Source organism: Rhododendron vialii, chromosome 5a (assembly GCF_030253575.1).
Source record: "Rhododendron vialii isolate Sample 1 chromosome 5a, ASM3025357v1".
NCBI lineage: Eukaryota > Viridiplantae > Streptophyta > Magnoliopsida > Ericales > Ericaceae > Rhododendron > Rhododendron vialii.
Genome location: NC_080561.1, coordinates 41,780,574 through 41,804,769, shown reverse-complemented (window position 1 = coordinate 41,804,769; position 24,196 = coordinate 41,780,574). Strand labels below are relative to the sequence as shown.

At 37.2% G+C, this 24,196-nt stretch overlaps 3 protein-coding genes and 1 non-coding gene across 4 annotated transcripts; 1 reads left to right on the top strand and 3 right to left on the bottom strand.

Annotated features, from left to right (window-relative positions):
* Positions 1-1,965: 1,965 nt before the first annotated feature.
* LOC131326080 (small ribosomal subunit protein eS4) lies at positions 1,966-5,536 on the bottom strand. The gene is made up of 5 exons (XM_058358674.1): positions 5,386-5,536; positions 3,939-4,016; positions 3,624-3,804; positions 3,080-3,177; positions 1,966-2,618 (listed from the first exon to the last, which is right to left on the bottom strand). The coding sequence occupies exons 1-5, from the start codon at positions 5,386-5,388 to the stop codon at positions 2,184-2,186; spliced, it is 795 nt and encodes a 264-aa protein (XP_058214657.1). The 5' UTR covers positions 5,389-5,536; the 3' UTR covers positions 1,966-2,183.
* Positions 5,537-7,119: 1,583 nt separating this feature from the next.
* Positions 7,120-11,365, bottom strand: LOC131327954 (protein TIC 56, chloroplastic). Its single transcript, XM_058361072.1, is given in 6 exon segments — positions 7,120-7,745; positions 9,004-9,177; positions 10,079-10,361; positions 10,975-11,025; positions 11,028-11,171; positions 11,344-11,365. Coding segments are annotated over 5 exon segments (507 nt in total). The 3' UTR covers positions 7,120-7,745; positions 9,004-9,170.
* Positions 11,366-15,471: 4,106 nt separating this feature from the next.
* Positions 15,472-18,714, bottom strand: LOC131326079 (kinetochore protein SPC24 homolog). The gene is made up of 5 exons (XM_058358672.1): positions 18,300-18,714; positions 16,437-16,578; positions 16,243-16,344; positions 15,974-16,047; positions 15,472-15,807 (listed from the first exon to the last, which is right to left on the bottom strand). The coding sequence occupies exons 1-5, from the start codon at positions 18,475-18,477 to the stop codon at positions 15,701-15,703; spliced, it is 603 nt and encodes a 200-aa protein (XP_058214655.1). The 5' UTR covers positions 18,478-18,714; the 3' UTR covers positions 15,472-15,700.
* A 3,462-nt stretch (positions 18,715-22,176) lies between these two features.
* On the top strand, positions 22,177-22,258 carry TRNAS-CGA (transfer RNA serine (anticodon CGA)). Its single transcript has one exon. It is a non-coding gene; the product is annotated as a tRNA-Ser (tRNA).
* Positions 22,259-24,196: the final 1,938 nt, after the last annotated feature.

Genomic DNA, 24,196 nt, shown 5'->3' with positions numbered 1-24,196 from the left:
AATGCTGAGTAAATGGATAGTTGTTAGAAGAACTCATTTTGGGAAGAAATGGACACTGATTAGGCAGAGTCCCTTTGGACTTTGCTTTACCCACTCATTCCTCTTCCAGAAGATACTCATTTTGTATTGCAAATTTGCAAACCAAGGGAGGTTGAGATGGGGCCTCCGGTCAACCAGTTGGTTGTTTTTGTGATTGGGTTTTTGCACTGGTCACTCATACACTTAGTTCCACTCAGCATATAGATATTAGGTTCTAGATAAAACCATGTAATACAAAGATTAGCATCAACTTAATCCAATCAATGATGGGTATTATTGTCAAATTGTATGACGAAAATTGATATGCTAGCTGAGAATTAGGCCGAAACCAACCAAATAGTCAGTCGTGATTCGCCTGTGAACCCCACAAGGGAGCCAATCATTGCTAACTATGTGAGTCAGTTCCGGCCAAATTTACTTGATCCTATCAAAAATTGATTTCATTGTTAAGTTGTAAGCCTCGAATTAATAGATGTGCTGGCCGAGAATTAGGTATTAGGTCCAGGGGTGCGAACGAGCTGAGCCAAGCTTTGTGGTGTTTTAGCTCGGCGCGTTTACTAAAGGAGCATAAATTCGGGCTTGGCTTAGTTCACTTACTAAATGAGCCTCTATAGACAAGTCGAGCCCGGTTCATTCACTGAGCAAGCCTCTATAAACAAGTTGAGCCTATATAAACGAGTTCGAGTTCCATTACTCTTCTGGGAATAACTTTTGAATGCTTGCTTAATCTCCATTATCACTACATTACCAGTGGTCCAGTAGTAGTAGGAAGTTTGACGCATGTGCTCTCTAACCTTTTTGGTGACCAGATGCTTCGTGTGACGTCTCACCAACTCTCTGTTCTACCAAAACTCGTTGTTTTGTGAGTTGCACCCTACAAGGGAACTTCCAAAATATGTTGATAGACTATGAACGGTTTTGCAATGACCACTGCGCCTTCCAACTCATTGGGGCTTGGCACTTGCCCGAACGGCCAAGTATTAGGTCGTGCACTTAAGCGCCATCCATTTTGCAGGGATCAAGTTTCTTCCTGCCACATCGTGAAATGTTTATCAATCTTCTATATAGGACCTGCGTGTGCCTACATAGACCTGCATGCATGCGTCCTCTTGGCACTTGACCTGCGTGCATGCGTCCTCTTGGCACTTGCCCATATATAACCAAAATATTTCAATTCCCTTTCTGAAGAGTGTTGTTACATGGACGTTAAAATTTTAAAAGAACACATCAGTAAATTGAACTCCAAATCAATCACATTCGAATAATCCATTCAACCATACAGCAGATTTCAATATCGCAAATCTGAACATCAAATTCCCATTTCTCCTGCAATACCCAAATTGGCACCCCCGACACATACCAAGATCTCTACAAGTCCTTACCAAGATCTCTACAAGTCCTTGACTCCGACAATAGAGCCTTTCTCTTGCATCTTCATCACCCCTGCCAATCTGCAGTTTGTTCATAACACCCAGGAATTTCCAATTTAGACCAGAAGAGATCTAACTTCTAACAATGGTGATAGTTACATTACCAAAGGTAAGACAACAAAAGCCGGGATGAAGCCAAGCTCAAATCCCTCCCTTAACTTGCAGAAAGAGGCTTATACAGTAATTCATGGATAGACAGAGGACCCCTTAAGAACAACCAAATACTCCAACCACAGAAGGCTGGTGAATGGTTGAAGTATTAGAAGTGCCAAACAACAATGATATGCAATGATATGCAATGATATATTCGAGGAGCAGATCTAGCTGAGACATTCTATGTCAATCTGGTGTGATCCTGCAACAGGAGCCACAACCAGCAAAGCATAAGCCCAAAGGCAAATTATAAAATGCAAGCTGAAAGGTGAACATCCAAGACTGATGTGTCTCGGATATCCTTAAAATAGTGTAGAATAATAAGGTTAAAAAAACCTAGTGATACTGGAACCTGCCATAATACTAAATGCCACCAATAAAATCTTAACTGTGACAAACTTAAACACTGCAAATAAATCATCTCATGAAACCAAAAAGTCAAACCAAATTTGCAACAAAATCAGTTTAAAATTGTGCTACGATAAAGAAAGGACAAAACAAAACCAGCTCTTTCATATCAGGAGCGAAACAGAATCAGAAACCAATCGTGATTCTTGCAGTTTATGCAGCCGCACCAACTTGGGCAGCATGCCTCTTCTTAGCCTCCTCAATGATGGACAACTTGATACCCTTGCCCTTTGGAAGAGACACCCATGGCTTTGAACCTTTTCCGATGGTGAAAACGTTGCCCATGCGAGTAGCAAACTCATGACCAGTGGCATCTTGGACGTGAATGGTTTCGAAGCTTCCCTTGTGCTTCTCCCTATTCTTGATCACTCCAACACGGCCCCTATTCCTTCCTCCAGTCACCATCACAACATTCCCCACATCAAACTTGATGAAGTCAGTTATCTTTTGTGCCTCTAGGTCAAATTTGATGGTGTCGTTGGCCTTGATAAGCGGGTCTGGGTAACGGATTGTACGCCCATCGTAAGTGTTGATGTATGGGATACCCTTCTGCCCAAATTGTACCGAGCGAACTTTGCACAGCTTGAACTGCAGTGAAGAAAACCCCATCACATGAATCACAACAAAAAACGGATGTTATGAAGTGAACGGTTCAATACACGTTAAAGTAAATATTTACCAGGTATACAACCAAATAAGATAATGATAACACTCCAATGTCTAATAAGTCGTCAAATGATTGTCTCCACAGAGAAAAAACATATAAATCAGAGCAAGGGATTGAAAGAAAATCAATCAGATCAGTGAAGTTCCCAGATGCATGGCAATGTCCATCGAATATAAGCTTCAACGATAATGAATATGGCAGACTAATCAATTTGTATGTTTCAAGTACTAAAGATTGACATCAAGTCTAAGTAAAACGTTCAAAGACGAATCATACATAATCATGCAAGCATTGTTCCAGCTTAAAAGGTGTCAAACATGGCACAATTATTAGAAGGTTTTCTTTAAAAGGAAGAATGAATGTGCTTAGACAAAAAACCAACCTTGGACTCCTCATCCCTGATGGAGTGCAGTCGGAATCGGCCCTTTGTATCATAAAGGAGACGGAAACTCTCATTTGTCTTGGGAATAGAAACAACATCTGGTGCAGAAAGAGAACAATTTAAGAGACAAACTTCAAATACGTAAACATGGCAAAAAAAAGCAATCATTCTCCTGTTTTAGGAATTCTCCAAATCTACTACCAAATTTTCCTGACATAATTTACAACGAAAGTGAAAAAAGAAGTCAGTTCAGCAATCTCTAGTTGTATACTTGTATCTGCCCCATGATTCAAGTGGTACTTTCTTCTTGGTGAATACCGTCTTCCTCTATGGAAGGTAGTTAAGGACAGAACTCTTTCATACAATTGCACCTTATTTTGGGTTCTTATGCCTAAATCCATTTCCTGGACATGCTAAACTTCAGAAAATATATTTCTGCTCTGCCATCTTCATATAGTGATTCATTCACTATAGTTTTGGCATATTGAGCAACAAGGAATGAAGAAAATAAAATAAGCTCACAAGTGTTTAAAGGAGGACTTACCCATGAAACCAGCAGGGTAGGTCTTATCAGTCCTGACCTTCTGATCAACAAGAACCAGGCGTTGCATCAAGATTGCAATGACTTCACGGTATGTGAGCGCATACTTCAGCCTATTTCGCAGGATAAGAATCAAGGGCAGGCATTCCCTTGATTTATGGGGACCAGATGATGGCTTAGGCGCCTGCACGCAGAAGATTTGAAGTACATTACCAAATAGGGGACTAACACTGAACACAAAAGAAGAAAATAGGAAGAAGAAACAAGTTGAAAATTGGAACAGAAGAAGTAGCAGGTGGACAAAAATGGTCAACTCACAAATGCACCGCCAAGCTTGTCAAGCATCCAATGTTTCGGGGCATTGAGTCTTTTCAAATGCTTCTTCAAACCTCTCGCCTGTAATGCAGAACATAAATTGAATCCATATCATAGTAAAACTACTGAAAGCTAATTGCATTACAGAAGTTAATTAGAGCCTGATCATGCAGGAAAAGAGATCAAGAAGATGAATAACTATCATAAATTTACCATGAGACTTACAATTTTAGACAACTGTCAATTGTCTATTCAGCACTAAGACAAAAGGAGTAAATCAACGTCCACCAGAGGGTACCAAGTGAGAGTCACACACCCCATCAATAGCAGTTTCAATAGTTGTTTTCGAGAAGTTGCGTACAAATCTTTTATCCCCTAAAAATAGTCTTGCTTTCGAGTTTCAAGGGCCTAGACCAAGGGTTAATGACAATCCTCGCAGCACCTTGAAGGTTGATACCCCAGAAGCTTAGGCCCAATTGTTATCTAATATAAGCGGGAAGGGGGGACTACATATAAATCAGGCTTAGCTGGACTGAATCATCGCACAGCCACATTAACAATCAGCTAAATACAGAGCAACGAAAACCTCAAGCAGAGGCAATATCAATCACTCACTGTCACATCGGAGGAAAACATACATAAAAACTTGCATAAAACAGAAGATATAAGGCCGTGCTTAAGGGTCTCTAAAGTCTTAAGAATGATGAGCCATAATGGTATCAAAATGCAAGATAACAGAGCCTAAAACCAAAAGAAACCCCATCTATTCCACCACCCATCTCCTCAATATGGTACACAAGCTTGTAATTTTCATTTTATCCCAGGATTTTTTTCCTCGAAAAAGATGCACTTTCTTCAAAACATAGTCAAAGACGAAACTCAAGTTAAATACAAGATGAAGTTCAACCGCTAGTATGTTGCAAACCTACTAAAAACGTCAATACTTCCCAATTGGCGCTGTTGTAATAAAAAAAAACCCATAGAAAATGTTGCACCTCTTTACAGCCCCTTTCGATTGTAAGAAAGGTTGAGAAAGGAGTTCCCTGTCTCACCAAATCTAACCATTTTGATGATATGTAGTAGAAAATAGAGGTTTTGTACTTCTCTCCATTTCTCGCCAAATCACCCAGTCCAAATGAGTGATTTCGCAATAAACTCTAATCCTTACTTTTCTTATCAATTTCTGAACACAAAAGAAATTTAGTGACCCAGCAACTCTAAATCACGCAATCAAACAACACCACACACATAGGATAATGCAAGCGTATTCTACAAAGCGACGAAGTCAAATCGTGCACGTATACACAATAATACAAAACACTACTATCATTTTCATCTAACCATCGGTGCTAAATCAAGAGGAGAACATCAGAGACGAACAACAACCACCACTACCATATATACACGATAATACATGCATATGGAGAGAGAGAGAGAGAGAGAGAGAGACCATGGTTGCTCGGTAGGGTGGGAGATGAGTCCGCTGGAGACTTCACAACTCCGCTGCGGCTGTGTGCTGCGGATTCTTCAGAGAGAGAGTGATACGAAAACCCTACTTGCGAAAATATATATGGGGTGCCGAAGGGCATTTTGGGGCAGCTGTTAATGTGAATTGGGCCTTTGGACGGTTAGGGCATTGTGAGCTGACGGATTGGGCCGGGTTGGAGATAAAACCCAGGCATGAGTTTTTTGGTAGGGCCGGGTATTATAAGCAAACCTTTTTTTATTTTTATTTTTTAATTTTGGAAAAATGGTTTTTTTTTTTGGAAGAAAATACTAGTAGTAAAAATAATTTAATTTTGGAAGCAAATAAAAAAATTTAATTTTGGATGAAATTTTTTTTTATCTACAAAGAGGAATTCTGTATGTTAGAAATGATTCGCAAAGTTGCCTAAATTCTGAAGCAAAGTTGGATGATTCTTAAACATCCTTAACGATATCGGATTGAGATGATTTTTTACAGGGACCGTAAAAAACAAATTTTGAACAAAATGAACGGCTCTAATCATCTTTGTTGGACCCAAATCGAGTCCAAAACGGATTTGTGCGAGCTATTTGTACAGCTGTTGCGGTACCTCTAGCACCTCTGATGATGAAATTATAAAGTCGAGTAAATTAGGAAGTGAAATGCGTGAGAGAGTTTTTGAAAAGCATAAATACACTTTTATAGTGTTGTAACTCGCAAAAGCAAAATGACCTGTTAACCTCATATTTTTTTAAACTGATGTAATAAAAAATGCAAGATTTAAAAACTAATTAATAAAAATAAAATAAACAAGTGGTAAGATGCCAAATGAATAGAAAGAAAAGCTAATGCTTGAATTCCCAACAAAAACACCACCCTGTATTTTTTTTGTCTTTAAACTAATTTCAAAATACTATTTGTTTTCGCTAAAAATGCCATGTAGTCCATTTAGTTAAGGGAATGGAATTATCTTCAATAGTGAGTATTTTTGAATTAAGGATGGGTTCAGGCTATATTTTTTGTCTTATAGATAGACGACAAATACTACTTGTTTCCGCTAAAAATCCAAAAATACCATCTAGACAACAAAGTAAAGAGAAATTAGTTGTCTTGATTAGTGAGATTTTTGGACTAAAATACCGGCCGAAAATACCGTTAAGATGGTAGCGTGAACTCATAAATATTGCAAATACCGTTTAGTCAATAACACAAACTCACACTAAATACTAGTACTAAATAGCATTCCAAGTCAAAACACCAGATCTATTGATAACATATTTTGACCTATTTCTACTTGAGAAGACCAAAACATATTTTGGCATCCCAAAAAATAATTTTTACCTGCTTCTACTTGATCTAGTTGGTTTGCTGCATTTGGAAGTTAACGGGTAAGTGGTTTGTTCATAAGAAGAAAATAAGGAAAAATGAAACACAGTCCAGACACAACTGTTTTCTTCGGATCTGTTTGATGCATGTAGATCAATGTGCATCGAACGACTCCAGACATGTTACTGATTTTTGTCATTTTGAATAATGGAGGAAAAATTCAACAAGCAAATTCCGAATGCGTTTTGTTTGTGTTTTCGTGTTTTCTCCAAAGGAAAAAGCAACTGCCCACAAAAAATCATCTCCTCCCATCACACCCTTTTAACTTTTTTTTGAAACCAAAAGCATCAATTCCCATTCGTTTTAGACATGAACAAGTACACAACAGCATTCGTGATACAGCCATACATCGCCCCATACCGGACGGTATTGACCGACACGTAGCTACGAAATAATATCTGAAGTTCAAAGTCTCGTTTTGTAATAACTGATACAATACTCAACGGCCGAATACAAAACACTTGGGACAAAGAGCTGTGCTTGACGAGTTTTCGCAAAACATAAATAATATTGAAATCAAAACTTAATTTACACACACACTTGTTTGACACAGCATTCAAATCGAATTCCTATTCCAAACCCGTTTAGAGTACATTTTCCCCGGAAAGAACCGACTGTTTCTTTTCCTTTTAAAATTGATGAAACAAATTCCCCTGGACAGTGCCCACATCGTCCGAAGTAACAAGAACGGGCGAACATTGACAAAACAACAAGTTTCTCAAGTGTCCTCGGTGACTTCTTAGCTCTCTACTACGACTTCTCTCTTCTTATTAGCTCTCTCAGCTCTTCATCTCTCCTTATTAGCTCTCTCAGCCCTTCATCTCTCCTAGCTGTCTTCTCTGCTTCCCTTAACTCCCTCGTTGTGTGTACTCTCTCAAGTGCCTATTTGAAACCTGGACTCGTCGCCCACATTTGGTTTTTTGCTGCCATTGTCAAGAACTCAAAAGCTTTGAAAATTCCTGCATACCTGAAAAGCAGAGAAAGTCATGAAATAGCACCACACCATCTCCCCCCCTCCCCCCCCCCTCCCCCCCCCCCCCCCCCACACACACACAATAACACAAGCAATACATAGACCCACAAAAAACAAAAAAAAGAAAGAAATCTAAGCCGCAATTTCACGAAGTAACACCAGTGGCGATGCTACGTAGAGGATCACATGAACCCAGACTCTGAGAATTTCCATGCATTGCCTCTTTACATTATACACTAGATGATTATCTCATAAAATTGGAGTTTGTTCAACCCGTCGCACTGCAACCATAGAAAGAACTTTTCTAGTTATGGAAAGAAAAAAAAACTGATTGCCTAATCCAATCAGAGATCAATGTGACAGCTAGTTAATCCTATAAAAGGAGGTTGTCAACAGTGTTGATCATGAGGTTATTATGCAAAGGTTTCAAAATATAAAAACTCGTCGACAACAATTATAGAAGTTCATTCTTTTATTTTATTTTGCTACCACGATATGTACTCTGGTCTGGTCTGGTTTTCTTAAGGATAAAAATTCTTATATAGCATTTTGACTTTATAGAAAACTTGTGATAGATCGATATGGCAAGTGTGTGACTTTGCAACAAAGACATTTGAATGCCACCACTGTCAACTATGGAACCAGAACCCCCAGGCATGTCAACAAAGTAGCAAACCCAAATCGGTGTAGTTGAATATAAACATTTGAGGTAAATATGGATTCTGTGTCTTAGTCACAAGCGTCTGAAGTCATAAACGCCATTCTTTTGGGGCATCACCGGTGCATGTACCTCTGCTGGGAAAAAAGAAGGGAGCAAATTCTATCCAATCCTTACACGGTCCTGTTAGGCCTCTTTGTGGGCCTTTTCAGATCCCACTTCGATGATCGGAATGACTCATTTCTCAAAATCTGTGGAGGACATCATCCATGTTGGCTGAATATCGACTAAAACTTGATCGCGAGACATTTACTTTGAAATAGATGGCTTCTGATCCAGTGAGCCAACCTTTTTCGTAACCATATACGATCAACATGATTTTTGATATGATTAATCTTAATAGAAAGCTCTCAAAGCTGAGTGGTTTTGATCATCAAGTGGGCACAAAAATGGTCCACAAAGTCGTCCAACAGGACCGTCCAGTCACTAAGCCCTCTTAGAGACTGGAGAGAATCTACACCCAAAAAGTAAAAGGCCAAAAGTAAAAAGGAAGGTAAAAATGCAAGAGAGTGGTAATGAGAACTACCTCGAGCTCATTGTATCTCAAGATGTATGGAGGAATGTGTAGTGTTACTAGTGTTCCAAGAGGTTCTCAGAAATTGGAACCACTCGCCACTAATAAGTAATCTCATCCATAGCTTGTTTGACACTTAAAACCTCCTGGGGCCTCAGCCTAGGAATGATTTCAGCCAACTACAGCCTACAACATAGGAGCAAACGGAAATTTCAAAAGGACTATTTTGAGGCCCAAAATATAGTTGTTCAAAGAAAATACATACTAATCCACAATTGAGATCAACAAACTAACCAATGTACTATTCCAAGAAGAAATGTACTATTCCAGGTTTCCTTTATGTTTTTTGAGTAACCTAACCCTCTTATCTTAACAGAAGAAAATGTGCCCACAAGGGTTAAGGGTTATAAGTATTTGAAAACCCAACAGTGTATTTCCTTTGTTTTTTTTCCTCTACCCAAACCCAATCATGAAGCAGTTACTATTTGCTCAACTTTACCTACCCGCCAGATTCAAGAGGATAACATTTCGAGGAAGGAGGTAGAAAACAACATTGAAGTTACATTACTACTCCCAGGTACCAATTTCTTCCTTGTGATTACGTGGTGGGGCAAATTGCCTGAACAACGTTACCTGGCCAACACTACCTCCTAAGCCAGATGAGCTCAAAAGTAATTGAGACTTCCAAACAATAATGAAATTACTGCCCAATATACTCTGGGTTCTTTGTGCAATGGGTCTTCATTTTGCATACAGGGGAAAGCCACATAAATGCAAGAGAATAGTACATGACCATGATGAGCAAGTGCGTAATTCTTTCTCCCCAAGAGGTGACATTATTACTCACTTTCGATTTGACCCTGATGTCGTGCAAACGTTATCACATTAAGCTGATTATCTCACTAGAACTGAATGCCTAAATGTTAAGAGTAAAAACAAGAAACAAAACCAACAAAAAGTCTTGTAGTGAATCTGCATAGGCAATAGAAGCTTTGCGCATGAAAAACTAAAAGATATCTAAAGAACTTTTGCACAAATATTCCCCTGCAAACATTTAACAAGGACAGCTAAAACATTAGTGTTGTACCTAAAAACTTTTGGGAAGTACTTGGTTGGCATGTGATCAGCTTCCATAACGGAGGACGGCTCAGAGCCCCTAGCCCAAATAAATAGGCAATGAGTGGGAGTCCTTATACCAGGCCAAACACCACCATTAGCTTCTGGTGCAGCTAAATCGTGTCTTTTGCTCTCAATGGCTTCTTCTTGTACCTATTTATAGGTTTTGTTCTCATGGCCCTAGCAAGGTACCCTTGGATGTATACCATTCTGCAGCTTGTGAAAGAAAGCTGTAGCTGCGGCACCAAACCTAACTGGAAATCAACAGATATTAGCTAAGGGTCAGCTGGGATTTAATTTCTTGTTGGGAACCACTTCCTATACAGCCTATGAAGAACTAGGGTGTGGGTACAGACTAAAAATAATACTTCTATTTACAGGAAGGCATCATATGTAACAACTAAAATCAAAAGAAAGATTTTGTTAGCGGCTTAGGTGATTAATGATCCAGGATACAAATCACAGATAAAAGCCAGTAATGTGACATTGTGACTAATGTCCAAAGTGGGCAAATATCATAGTACAATTCTTTGACTCTTCAAATGTGAAAACCAATAGACTAGAGATTAATATAAAGGAATACTAAGCATTCTCATCAAGCTTCAATCAAGCTTTTTGTATAAAGGAATATGCTAAGTTGGTTGGAGGTGCAGTTGGAGTATGTAGCAGGTACGCCAAAGCTGCGGCAAAAACTGAGAGGATCTACAAAGTTAAGTGTTTGCATACCCCGTACACATGAAGAAGTATCATGCAAAGTTCTGGAACCTAGTACTTATCGGGCATGATTTTTTAAACTATCCAAGCTTCGTATTATCCAACTTTTGTATTAAGAATGTGAAACCAAACAAAGGGCAAGAGTTCACAAACCTTTTCAAGTGGCAGTGGCATGTTCCATGCCATAAATCATGCCAATTGGTGCCATTCATCCATGTCCTCACCCCAAACAAAAGTGGGTTTATCAATTATCCCAGCACCCCAAGCACACTATAGTTGTATCAACTCCATGGGTCCCCTTGAATGACCCAATCGATCTTTGTAATAAAAACCACTACTCTCCAAGCTAACTAGGACAAGACAATAGCAATATTATCAGTTTAGCAGTTCTAAAGATCGTGTGAAAATGACTGAATAACAGAGGACCAGAAACAAAATATCACTTCTTAGAAGCCTTGTATCCCAACCGTTTGGGATCGGCCACCTTATCATGTTTTCTCTCAACTTATGTCATCAGTCTACCTCTAGTTAACAAAGTTTTCATTTCCACTATAGTATCTCCTACTCTTACGGGATACCTACCTGAACATGATCCTTTCAATAACTCAATACATTTATATGTTGTCTCTCAGTTGTCCAACATTCTCTCTCATATAACATCACTTGGTCTATCTTGTGTCGACAAGATTAAATTTCATAGGTTAAAGGTTGGAATTTGGAAGGAAAGGAAAGGGACCCAAAAAGAGCAACATGAGATCATGAGACACTCAATTTCAAGTTCACTGATCATTGGCACTACACACCACATTGATATTAGTCATTAGACAATAAAAACTGAAACAAGAATGAAATCCGTAGGCTATGTTCGGAATCTTCGGATGGCAGGAATCTGAGGGGAATGGGAATGTGATTGTGGATCCTCAACCACGCTTGGATTGGACCATAAGAAAGTCATATCCACAAGTCCGAGGTTTAGAGTGTTTAGCTGAGCTTATTTGCTGCACGAGCCTGAAACTCGAGCTAGAACTCAGCTCGATTGCTAATCAAGTCGAGGTGAGCCTCAAGCTGCTAGCGAGCATCTCGGTTCGTTTACAGCCCTACCAACTGAATTAACTTCGGCCCTGGTGAGAGGTTGACAAAGTTGGGATCTAATTGCTGAACTCCTGATTGAATATTTTTAATCGCAATTGAAAACTAATCTAATGAAGTGATTAAGCTAATTGATTTCTCTGGGAAATCCCTAAAAGTCCATGGTCCTACACAACCTAAAACAGGCAGCAAAACCAGAAGGTAGAGAATTCAATATGCAAATCCAAGTTTTCAGAATCAAAATCAACAAAGCTCAACGCATCCAAGTCCTGGCCAATGTTATCCAACACTGCATCAAATAATGCTCCTTCCGAAACCTTCCCAATATCAGTTGGGTTCCCCCATTACTGTCTTCCCACAAGCACTCACCATACACAGAACAAAGTAGCAAAAATGAAACCCAAATTTATATTGTCTACTAATTTATCGGAGAAACTAATTCTAAATGCCAGAAAATAATCTATTCAATAGGAGGCTTCCCAAAAATACCAAACTTCCCCAAAGTTTTCTGAAATAAACTCATCATACCCAACAAAAATAGAAGTGAAATTTCGAAATTAACTGTCTATACGCGCAAACGTACGTATATGTAGTTGTATGTGTATTGGAAAAGATGGAAACTTTATAGAGAATCTGGTGAATGGGGGTTTCTTCCATCTTGTCTGGAGACTGACTCCTCAGTCTTTCATTCACCAGCAGTCGAAATGGTGAGACCTCATGGCCAGAACCCAATAGTTCTTTTGCCCAGTAGAAACCAGTGGCCACCGCTGTTGGCATTGAGGAGCAGGAGTAGAGATAGAGAGAGGGAGAGGGAGAGGGAGAGGGAGAGAGAGAAGTTGGAGGACGATGGTCCATGGGGGGAGGAGGGATAAGTGAAGAGGGAAGAGGATGAAACAGTAAGCCGTTCACGCTCTGCGGGTGCGTGTTTTTTTGAAGGCGTACAGTACGTAATTATTTGCGGCAGGAGTATTTTTGGCGGTCAGAGTCATTTTTGGCGGCCAGGAATCATTTGTGATGGCCATGAGTAATTATCCGCGGTTAAGTGTAATTCGTGGCGGCCAGAAGTCATTTTTAGCGGTCAGGAGTCATTTTTAGCGGCCAAGAGTCATTCATGGAGGTCAGGAGTAATTATTTGCGGTCAAGTGTAATTCGTGACGGCCAAAAGTAATTATTCGTGATCAAGTGTAATTATTGGTGTCCAGGAGTAATTCGCGACCAAGAGTAATTCTTGGTGGCCAGAATTAATTTTGATGTCCGAGTAATTATTTGCGGCCAAGAGACATGTAAAACACAGTAGCATCGTGCATAGTAATCATACTTTGAAAACTTCGCGGCCAGTTGTAATTACATTTGCGGCCAAAAATAATTGGTCGCAGCCAAGAAGCATCTAAAACACAAGAGCATCATGCATAGTAATCACGCTTTCAAAACTTCGCGGCGAGTTGTAATTTTTCGCGGCCAAAAGTAATTTTTTACGGCGAAAGGCATGTAAAACACAAAAGCATCGTACATCGTAATAACGCTTTCAAAATGTAACTTTTAAAGTTTTACATCGTAATACTTTTGCACTTGACCGCAAACCTAACTTTTTTTACTTTGCCACAAACTTTTACACTATAACCACAAACTTTTCCTACCTGGCAGCAAATTACTTTTACATCATGACCACAAATGTTTACATTGGGTCAGAAATTGGGCCTTTTAATTGGGGGCTTCTCGAGCTTGAGCTTGATTGGACTTGACCTACCTCAATTACAAGTACAAGTCAAATCCAAAACGACCTTTCAAAATCTTTAAATTAGCTCAAATTACGTTTCTTGAAAAAGTAATTCCAGATAAATAATTTAAAATTAATTTTTTGAAAACTAAAATTATAATAAATTGCTTGAGGCCCACAATTCCACTAAAATTGCAATCCCAACGTGTGGATTGAAAAGGTGATAAAGAAGAGAATTATTCAAATCTTTGAAGCCGATATCAATAAAAAGATTGGCTTAGGCGTCGTTAACATTATTGTTGTTGGAGATACAGCCAGGACCGAGCTAAAGTTAAAGAACTTGTTTAAGGCTCCATCGATAAGTTTCTTTCGAATCACTTTTTTTTTTTTCAAAGTTTCTTTCTAAAAACACTCTCTCTTGCTCGTGTGTTTGAGACGAATGAATAATAAAATAATGAATTTAACAAAAAATCATAAAAAAGAAAAAATACCTAAATTAGAACTAGCTAAAAAAAATTAGGAAGAATGGGGCCTATATTATATGCATGATTAAAATTTTGAACTATAAAGTTAAGTATTTATGATCATGTGGCTATCGATAGCTCATTAATTTATTTTTTTGCACGCTATATGATTTATTGACAAATACGTTCAATCATGTAGTTATCAATATCCGATTAATCTATTTTTTGTATGGAGATATGTTATGATCTATAGAGAAATATGTCTTGATCACATAGGGTACCAATCACCAATTATTCTATATTTTGTACCTATGTCATGGTCTCAAATCAGGAATTAAACTTTTGTGTTATAGACACACTCTTGTGGTTGAGAGAGAGAGAGAGAGTCTTTCTTCTTCCTTCCTCATTTTGATCACATGGATGGGCTGTGTTGGACAAAGGCCAAAACGGCATGGTTTTGATGCCCTGCATGGCTGCAGTGCAATATTGCACTACAGCACCCCGAAATCCAAACAAATTAACACCAATTATTTTCACTCACCCAAAACATTCTGTCTGGTATAACCTTGTTTATGATCAATTTTTCACATTAACAAATCAAGTTTGAATATTTTTTTAGAACTTGTTAAGTTTTTAAATTAGGTTTGAATAAGTTATTAGTAAACCTGTTCAGTTTATACAGTCTGACAAATTCAAGTTATTAACTTATTACTCAGCCCGTCCAATTTATGAAATCTAGAAAAATTTAGCTACTTAGTTCAACTCAGAAAGCTCATTTGAAATTTCAAGTCAAAGTTAAACCTTCCATCTCCATAAGTTACAATAACAAGCTCTTTTTTTTTTTTTTTTCTTAAAGACACTTCTTTTTTTTTTGAAGAAAATAGTAGTAGCAAGTATTTTGTCTCAATGAGAGAAATGAGAAATGAATAAAATATGACCCAAGGTTAAAAAAAACAAAAAAACCATTCTAATGCCTGCACAATACCCTATTTTATTACTACTTCTGTACATACACCAGGCGTTTTCCAGTTTACACTTTCCCTTGGCATCCGCCATTGCACTGCACCTTTGAATTTTCTCAATCGTTCACACTAATCAGCAGGAAAGTCAGCTGCTTCTCATGGCTGTTTCCTTTTCCATTTCACCAAAACATTATCTCAATCGTTTCAACAAACCAACGCACACCGACAAGGTAAATTTACCGCAGAAATCATTTCCATAGACTGCTAAATCTCCCTAAACTAGACCACAAATGACAAACCTACCTCATCTAAGAATAGATCTCGAATTATCTCTCAAAGCAATCATTTGTCGGGAGAAAACAGAAAAGGAACATTTTATATGCCTTATAAAGTAGTATTCGACTAATAAAAATAGAAATTTAAAGGATCAAACAGCTAATCCATTAAAGCTAATGTAGTTGCCCTTCTAGAGCCAGAAACTTGTGCGTGATTTAAGGCAACAAGTATTACAAATCACATGGATTAACGATTGGAAATGCGGGAAACAAAAATGTTCCAGTTCAATACAACTACAGAACACTACAATAATAACATACTCATAAAACCCATTACGCATGCCTTGGAAAGGGAAGAATTTTTGAAGTGTCTCACAGGCCGACCATCTTCCATATGCTGTTACAGTAATCAAAGGCAGTTGCCTTCAAAGGGTCAAATTCAAACATATCAACCACCTTTTTATCTCTTTGTACGACATCTGTAATTGGTCAAGTTTAAGGAAAACTCAATGCGATGATCAAGAAAAACAAGAAAGAAAGAAAATTCTATGCTTCAAGATACTGAACTAGATACTACGAAATATTAAGAAAAGCAGCACAAAATGAAAAGGAAACTAACTACTAGTGGTCAAAAGAAAAGGATACGGCCTGATATTTTGGAATGATCCTCCAAGTTTGGTATTATACTTGAGACAGAAGCATACATTGAAAGCTTCATCCTGCAAAGACCAAACAGAAAAATTGTTTAATTCCTGGTGCATGGGATTGGGGGGTAAAAATGACAGGAGGACAAAAAAGATGGCAAGAATTCATGTTAATATGGAATTTCCCAAGTCGTGACAAGCAGGTTAGAATGCCCAACATGAAGTGCAAATCATTAAATGCGCGTGGCAAGTATTTGCCGCCGAACTTACTGTGTCCTCAGCTCCTCTTGCTCAAGCTTTTTCACAAGCTGCCTCCGTTCTTCAACAGAAACTCCTTGATGCTCTAGATCGCCAATTTCATTTGTAATAACTGTGTTGATTATATTAGAAACAGCTAACCTATCACTTCCATTGTCATGAAACCAGGAACAAAAGCGTAAAACTGAAATAGACCATATACTTATCTAAGTTCCTCCCTAAGAAAATGCTCTCTCTGAAGTTCCTCTTCCAACTCTTTCTGAAGAAAATCCATTGCCACATCCGCAACAGCTTCAGATTTTGCATCATCTGCCTTTTTCTTGCATAAATCTATCTTTTTCCGATAATCTGATGCAAGAAATAAATTGTCAATGATGTAAGATGGAGATCTGTATGACGGTAAACAAAATGTTTTCATTGGAATTTGATTAAGTGCCAGCGTAAAGCATTTATCCTTAGCCTCCATATAAAAAAGTATTCTTCATTTTTACCAGATGCATTAGGAAAAAAAAAAAGTTGGACTAAAATAGCTACCATGGCAAAGATTCACAGTGACGAACTCAAAATGCTTAAAGGTTTACTTCAAAAACAGTGCCCTATTAAAAACAATTTGTCCTCATGTGTCCACTTGTTCCTCTCTTCGAGAAATATGACATGGATGCTAAACAGAATATACAATACTCCCAGACATGTAAACTCCAAAGTCTGCTACAGTTCAATAAAAGAGCAACTTGGATAACTCTTCAGACAAATGATGAAGCCAGTAACCAAAACTACAATTGTGGCCAACGTAGCCAATTGCAGTTTCTGAGACCACGGGATAAGTCCCGTATGAAATTAAGAAGAATTAGCATCGGTAAGGCAGGCTAATCGGGTACCCTAAATAGCCCAGATGAGTAAAAAAAAAAAATGAACAGTTCTTCCATTCCATGCTTTAGTCTATAAGGCTCCGTTTGGATAGATGTGGATTTCAAGTTAAGGGCATTTGACATGATAATTCAATGGAAATAGCTCACTTAAAGGGATTTGACATTGAGATTGAAAACTCTATCGTGATGGAATATAAACTAAAAATAAATTGGAGTTATTTGAAATGCTTCAGGTTAGCAATTGCAGCTATAACAGGATCCAAAAAGAGTGCATCTCTTCTACTTCCAATTCATCTTCCACTCAAGTTCACAAGCCATCTCTCACTAATATTCTAGATATTCCAGATAAATTAGCATCAGTCATTCCCTTTAAAATCCACATTTAGCCATACAGAACCCAAATTTTGAATAAAATAACTTGACACTCATATGAACCCTGTGCTCTTCTCTAGCGCATAAAATTGACGCAACAACCTTTTTCAAGCACATGCTTCATGGACAACATGGCCATGGTAAACATGCACAACTAAGCTGAATACGAAAAAAAGAATCAATGGCTGACCCAACTGCAATATCCCATTCACATTCCACATCACGAATTGACATGTAGTCTAGTAGCATAGATAAACGACTACCCACTTCGCAGCAAAGCAGAAAATTTCAATTTATGTCACAAGCACAAACTTTCCACAAATTGAATGTAAAAGGAAAGGGGCTTTTGAGTAAGACAAGCGAAAGAACAATACGGCCATGGTAAAACATGCACACCTATGCAAAAAATAGCATCAACAGCTTATCAAACTGCAATTTCCTATTGATATCCCACATTACAAATAGACATCTAGTTCGAGTACTCCATCCGTCCCAAATTGCTTGCTTCCTACGAAAAGTCGTGCAATTTTGAGATCAAAATATAAATTACTTCTAAGCAATTTTGTGCAAGTGCAATAAATTAAAGTTGTTTATTTGGTGCAAAGATATTCAAAAAAAATAGGAAGGGAAGTACTTTATTTTGTGATTCCGAGATTACACGATTTTCGTAGGGGCAGCGATTTGGGAGGAGGGAGTATCATGTACAAACGACTACCACTTCGCAGAAAAGAAAAGAAAATCTCAATTTATGTCAAAAAGCACAAACATTTCACAAACTGAATGAAAAAAGAAAGGGGCTTTGAGTAAAAGCAGTGACAGAAGCTGGACCTTGAAGCAAATTACGAACAGCTTTGGAATCGGCATCGCAATGCGATTGAAGAGCCTTGGATAGCTCCAAGTGTTGGGTCAAGTTTTTGACGTCCCTTTCTTCCTTCAGACAATCGACGAGGTCATCGCCGAACGCGATTAGCTTCTCTACGTCGATCTTTCTCGTCGAATCTCCCATTTTTTCCCACGGGCCAGTCCGACTCTAGATATTCCTCTTGAAGTAACCTAGGGTTTTAGTCTCTCCCTCCCTCTCTCTCTCTCTCTCTCTCTCTCTAGTTCAAATAGCAGAAGAAAGATAAGTAATTGACCTGTGAGAAGAGCAGCTTACTGTGATACCTGCATCAGGATCTCCGTGGAGATTGACAGTACTTTCAATTGAGAGGAAAGTGCATATAGAAGAGAGGGAAACTTCGAATAAAATCCAATTAATTAGAACTTAAGGCTCTGTTTGGAATAAAGGAAAAGAAAGGAAAGGAAAAGAAAATGGGTGGAAAATGGAAAGAAAAATTTACAATTCATTGAATTTAAAAATTTTATTTTCTTCTCTCTTTCTCTTCCAACCAAACAATAGAAGGATTTTTTTTTTTTTTAATTTTTTTTTCTTTTCCTCAGGTTCCAAAAAGAGTTAGGCTTTGTTTGGATTGGAACCTACCGAAAAGAAAGGAAATGAAGGAAATGAAAACTGAAATTTTTCCCTGGTTTATAAAGAAAGTGAGAGGAAAATAAAAATTGACTTTTGACTTTTGAGCCAGCAAATTTTTTCCTCCTGCCTTTTCTGCTTAATAATTTTTGTTTATTTTCACATATTCCAAACGGACTCTTAAGTCTTAACTCGTTGATTTTTATAACACTGAAACGAAATCATTTAATATTTTTTTATGCTATGAAGCTGAAGATTTTATTTTTACATATATCATGAGAAACTCTAACAAATCATAAACTACATTAATTAATATGATAGTGCGCAACAACTAAAACAAACTTAATAAATAAAATACAGATAAAAAAAACCTCAATAAATAACAACGTAAAAAATATTTAAATATTCACTCTCTTTATCCATGCCATGTAAGAATTCATCCCGCCATTTTTTCATGCTTATGTTTTCATCCTCTTAGTGTGTGAATTACCTTTCTATGATATAGATATATTATGTTATATTGCTTTTCTAATTTAGTGGGATTAGATTGGATTGTTTTCCCAATTAATGGGATTGAATTGGATTATTTTCCTGTTTTAGGAGTCCTCTAGCATTATTTTCGGATCTTCCATATCCCAAAAATCACGCCTTCTTATTTCAACATTACCATCCCCCATTTACCTCCCCCACCCGTCCCGTCAGCCTCACACCGCCCATCCCGTCTCACACCGCCTACTCCATCGATCATCCCATCCCATTCTGTCCCTTGTCCTCTATCTCTCTCCATCGTCATCACGTTGGCGATCCACAACCCGGCCCACTCTTGACCCATTCCTGGGCCGTCGTCGTCAAATTGCAGCGGCTCTCCATCGCCGTGATTTGCCCAGACGCTCCGTTGCCATTGTCATTCAACTTCACCTTTGCCAAAAACAACGGGTTCAGAAACAATGACTTTGGGTTTTGTTCTAGGTCTGTATATATATATATATATGCATCTGAAGCTATTTTAAAAAAGATGTGTTTGCCTTTTCAATTGAACTAGTGTTTTTCTCATAAATGAGAATATACAGATATATTTTGTTGTGGTTAATTTTGTTGTTAAATTAAAGTAGATTTCATGTTGTTTTTCATTGTTGTGTATTTCATCGTTCATGAATGTCTGATGAAGAAAGGGATAATAATCCCATGATTTTTGGTGAATTACCTATGTATGTGTATATCCCCAATTTTGTCGGTGGTTGGGTTGTATTTACGATTTCATAATTTGTTTATGTATTTCATGATTTATTAACCATGATTTTCATGGTTTATTTTATTCATGGTTTGTATATTTTATCAACCATGAATTATCTTTATTCATGATTTTCATGGTTTATTAACCATGAATTGTGGTTTGTGTATTTTATTCATGATTTTGATGGTTTATTAACCATGAATTATCTTTATTCATGATTTTCATGGTTTATTAACCACGAATTATCTATGAATGAAATCGGTCGAATTATATTCACGTAAGTTTAGAATATGATATGACCGATTTACAAAAATTCACGATATTAAGAATTTGAAAATTTCATAAAATTAAAGAGAGGGAATGGTTTAGAATATATTCATTAAGGATTTGAAAAATTGAGAATTCAAAATTCTCTCATTCCTATCCCATTAATGATCCCATAATTTTAGGTAATTGTAATTGCTACAATCCCACTAATTTAGGAAACAAATATATACATATATATATATATATATATATATATGAATATTTTATTAAAAGGGTAAGATAGGCAATTCACCATCTGAAAGGATGAAAACATAACTGTTCAAAAAGTGCATGATGAATACTTACGTAGGATGAGATTTGAGGATGGATTTTTAAGTCTCCCAAAAAATAATCCCATACAGAAATAAATAAATTAACAACAAAATGGTCGTATGGAAGGTATAATATAAACAAATTTTCCCTATTCAATGAGATTTGACCAATTAATCTTCTAGTTCTAGTCATTTTACTTAACCAGTGAATAAATTAACCACTAAATGTTAAGATATAATCATATAAACAATTTTTCCCTCCTCAATGAGATTTGACCAATCAATCTTAGTTATTTTACTTAGGATGAGTTTCCTAAAAGTACTAAAAGTGCTAAAATGACCTCTCTCTTTTTAGGTTTTAGTATTTTGTGAAGGGAAAAAACCCCTTTAAGTAATGTAAAAATCACTTTTCGCACTTTTAGTCAAAAAATGTGAAACTACCCCTTTGTTATGTTTGGGAGCCAAATTGTAGCTTCTCATTCTGCGTTTTGCGAAATCTTTCATTTGGGAGCTAAATTCTGATAATGCATAATGTCGCAAATACATTCTCAAAACTACACTTTAGAAGCACAATTTAAAAATCAGTCATGCGTGAGTTTTTTCATTCTCACTTTGGATTATCTACCCAAATTCATAATCTATTTTGAGCATTATTCTCCCAAACACTATTTTGTTGCAAAATTTATTCTGCATATATATCTTTCAAACACTCCAACAGATTCGTAATCTATTATGGCCATAATCCAAAATCAATGCTAACTCATCCAAATTGCAAAATGCAAGAATAATTAGTCTCTGAAGCAATCCTTAAGTTTTGGGCTTTTTATCATTAGATATAGAAAATTGCACCTTAATACCCGCTAAGGTATACCACTCTTTTTAATTACTAAGTCCAGACATGTGCTGAGAACATTCTAAGAGTTGAGAATGTCAGAGAACAAATTACCACTAAGTCTAGGCATGTGCTGAGAACGTTTAAGAATGAATTACCTCTAAGTCCAGGTGTGTGCTGAGAACGTGTGAGAATGTTCTCAGAACTGACAACATATGAGAATGAATTACCACTAAATCTAGGTGTGTGCTGAGAATATGTATGTGCTGAGATATAGGCATGTGTTGAGAACGTTTTCAGTTTTGAAATATCCAGAGCTGTCAGTATTACCATTAAGTCTAAGCGTGTGCTGAGAATGTTTTCAACGGTCAACACCGATATTTGATCAACAATCATCAATAGTGGTGAAGAATTATTTTTAGTATAAAATTTTGACTTATCTTAAGGGTGTATTTAATGATTTGGGCCTGATTCAGTGTGAATTACTTTGGATTTTTTGTACCTACAAGTAAATAGCCCAAAAATTATCAGTGTTGCGTAGACTATTTTTTAGTAACAGTATATAATATACTTTCAAAGAGTTTATAGCAGACGTCGATATGTCCGAGTGGTTAAGGAGACAGACTCGAAATCTGTTGGGCTTTGCCTGCGCAGGTTCGAATCCTGCTGTCGACGTTTTGGCTATCCTTTTTTCCGGTCCCTCTCGCTCATCTCTTTCTCTTTTGAGTTGTGTTATGAGTACCGACCGGCCTCGCCGGGTCGTCTCCGGCAACCGGACGGTCAATCCGAGCCGTTCACAAATTCTAAAAAAAAAAACCGAGTGGCCCCTCGTGGGAATCAACGGCATCCGAGGTATGTAGGGTGCTTGATCCGAGCACCCTTTTATTGTGTATATACACATATATACATATATACACGAAAATGGGTGCTCGGATCAAGCACACTACACACCTTGGATGACGTTGATTCTCGCGCGAGGCCACTCGGTTTTTTTTTAAAGAATTTTTGAACGGCTTGGATTGGCTGTTCGGTGGCCGGAGACGGCCCGGCGCAGCCAGTCTGTACGAAATCCCTCCCCGGCCATCAGTACCTATATAATTTCTGTTCTCTTTTGGCCCCTTTCCCACCCAGTCGTGCTACTAGCATATACGTTTTTACATGTATCTTGCATTATGGGGGTTCATCTCGCGTCTTACCAATATAATCCGAACAACTAATTATTTTTAAAATAATGTTTTAAGAGTTTCTGAAAAAATCAACTTGACAGGATATCGGTAAGGGCTTTTTCAGAAATCGCAAGGCAAAACAGTCTGATTCGTCCTGCGATTTCTGAAAAAGCCCTTACCGATATCCTATCAAGTTGATTTTTTACAGAAACTCTTAAAACATTATTTTAAAAATAATGAGCGGTTCGGATCATATCGGTGGGACCCGAGGTGGACCCCATAAAAGTGTATGTGCAAGATATGTGTAAAAATATACGTGTCTTGAGATTTATTGTTCCCAATATAATCCGAACAACTAATTATTTTTAAAATAATGTTTTAAGAGTTTCTGAAAAAATCAACTTGACAGGATATTGGTAAGGGCTTTTTCAGAAATCGCAAGGCAAAACAGTCTGATTCGTCCTGCGATTTCTGAAAAAGCCCTTACCGATATCCTATCAAGTTGATTTTTTACAGAAACTCTTAAAACATTATTTTAAAAATAATGAGCGGTTCGGATCATATTGGTGGGACCCGAGATGGACCCCATAAAAGTGTATGTGCAAGATATGTGTAAAAATATACGTGTCTTGAGATTTATTGTTCCCACCTGGCCTGGCCAACTTTTCCTCTCTACGAACACTAAAGTTGTGAATAATTTATTCATGAATTCGTGCAATTTCAGTTTTTCGTTTTGGAAATTAATAATTATAATTTAAAAAAAATTATTGGCGGGATAGTTAAACTCTTATAGTGAATAGTTATTTCAAAATTCGGACCATTCAAAACACATTTGAACGTGCGCAATTGAGCACCATAAATTATTTTCAAAGCTCCGCCATAATTTTTTTTTTCATTGTTTGGAAATTTTGGAAGAGAAAGGAAAGGAAGGGACTATCAAAAAAAAAAATGGAAAGGAAATGAAGGAAAAATTAAAATTTTCATATTTTTTTATTTAGAGCTTGTTTCAGAAACTTTCTTAAAAATTAAGTACTTATTTTGAAACTTTTCAAAGAAAAAACAAGAAGGGTTGTTTTACAAAATCTAAATAAGCAGCTTATTTTGCATTTTCAAACTCAAAAATAATGTAAATAAAAAATAATTTTTAAATTTTTTTGCACCGTAGTAAAGATCTTATTGAGATCTATCAAACAAAATTCATATTGATAGAAAAATTATTTGCGCGAGCACATAATTTTTAAGCTTAAAATTGTCTTATTAAAAAATAAATACTTATTCACTATTTTTTAGAACAAGCTTATTATTACAACAAAAATAAGAAGTTTGAGATGTTCTGGACCCTTAGATTCCTATGGAGAGAGGAGGATAAAGTGAATCAGTAAGTCTACTGGTACAGCAAAATTGTACAGATTTTACATACAGATTTGTTATAGGGTTCACTACGGGT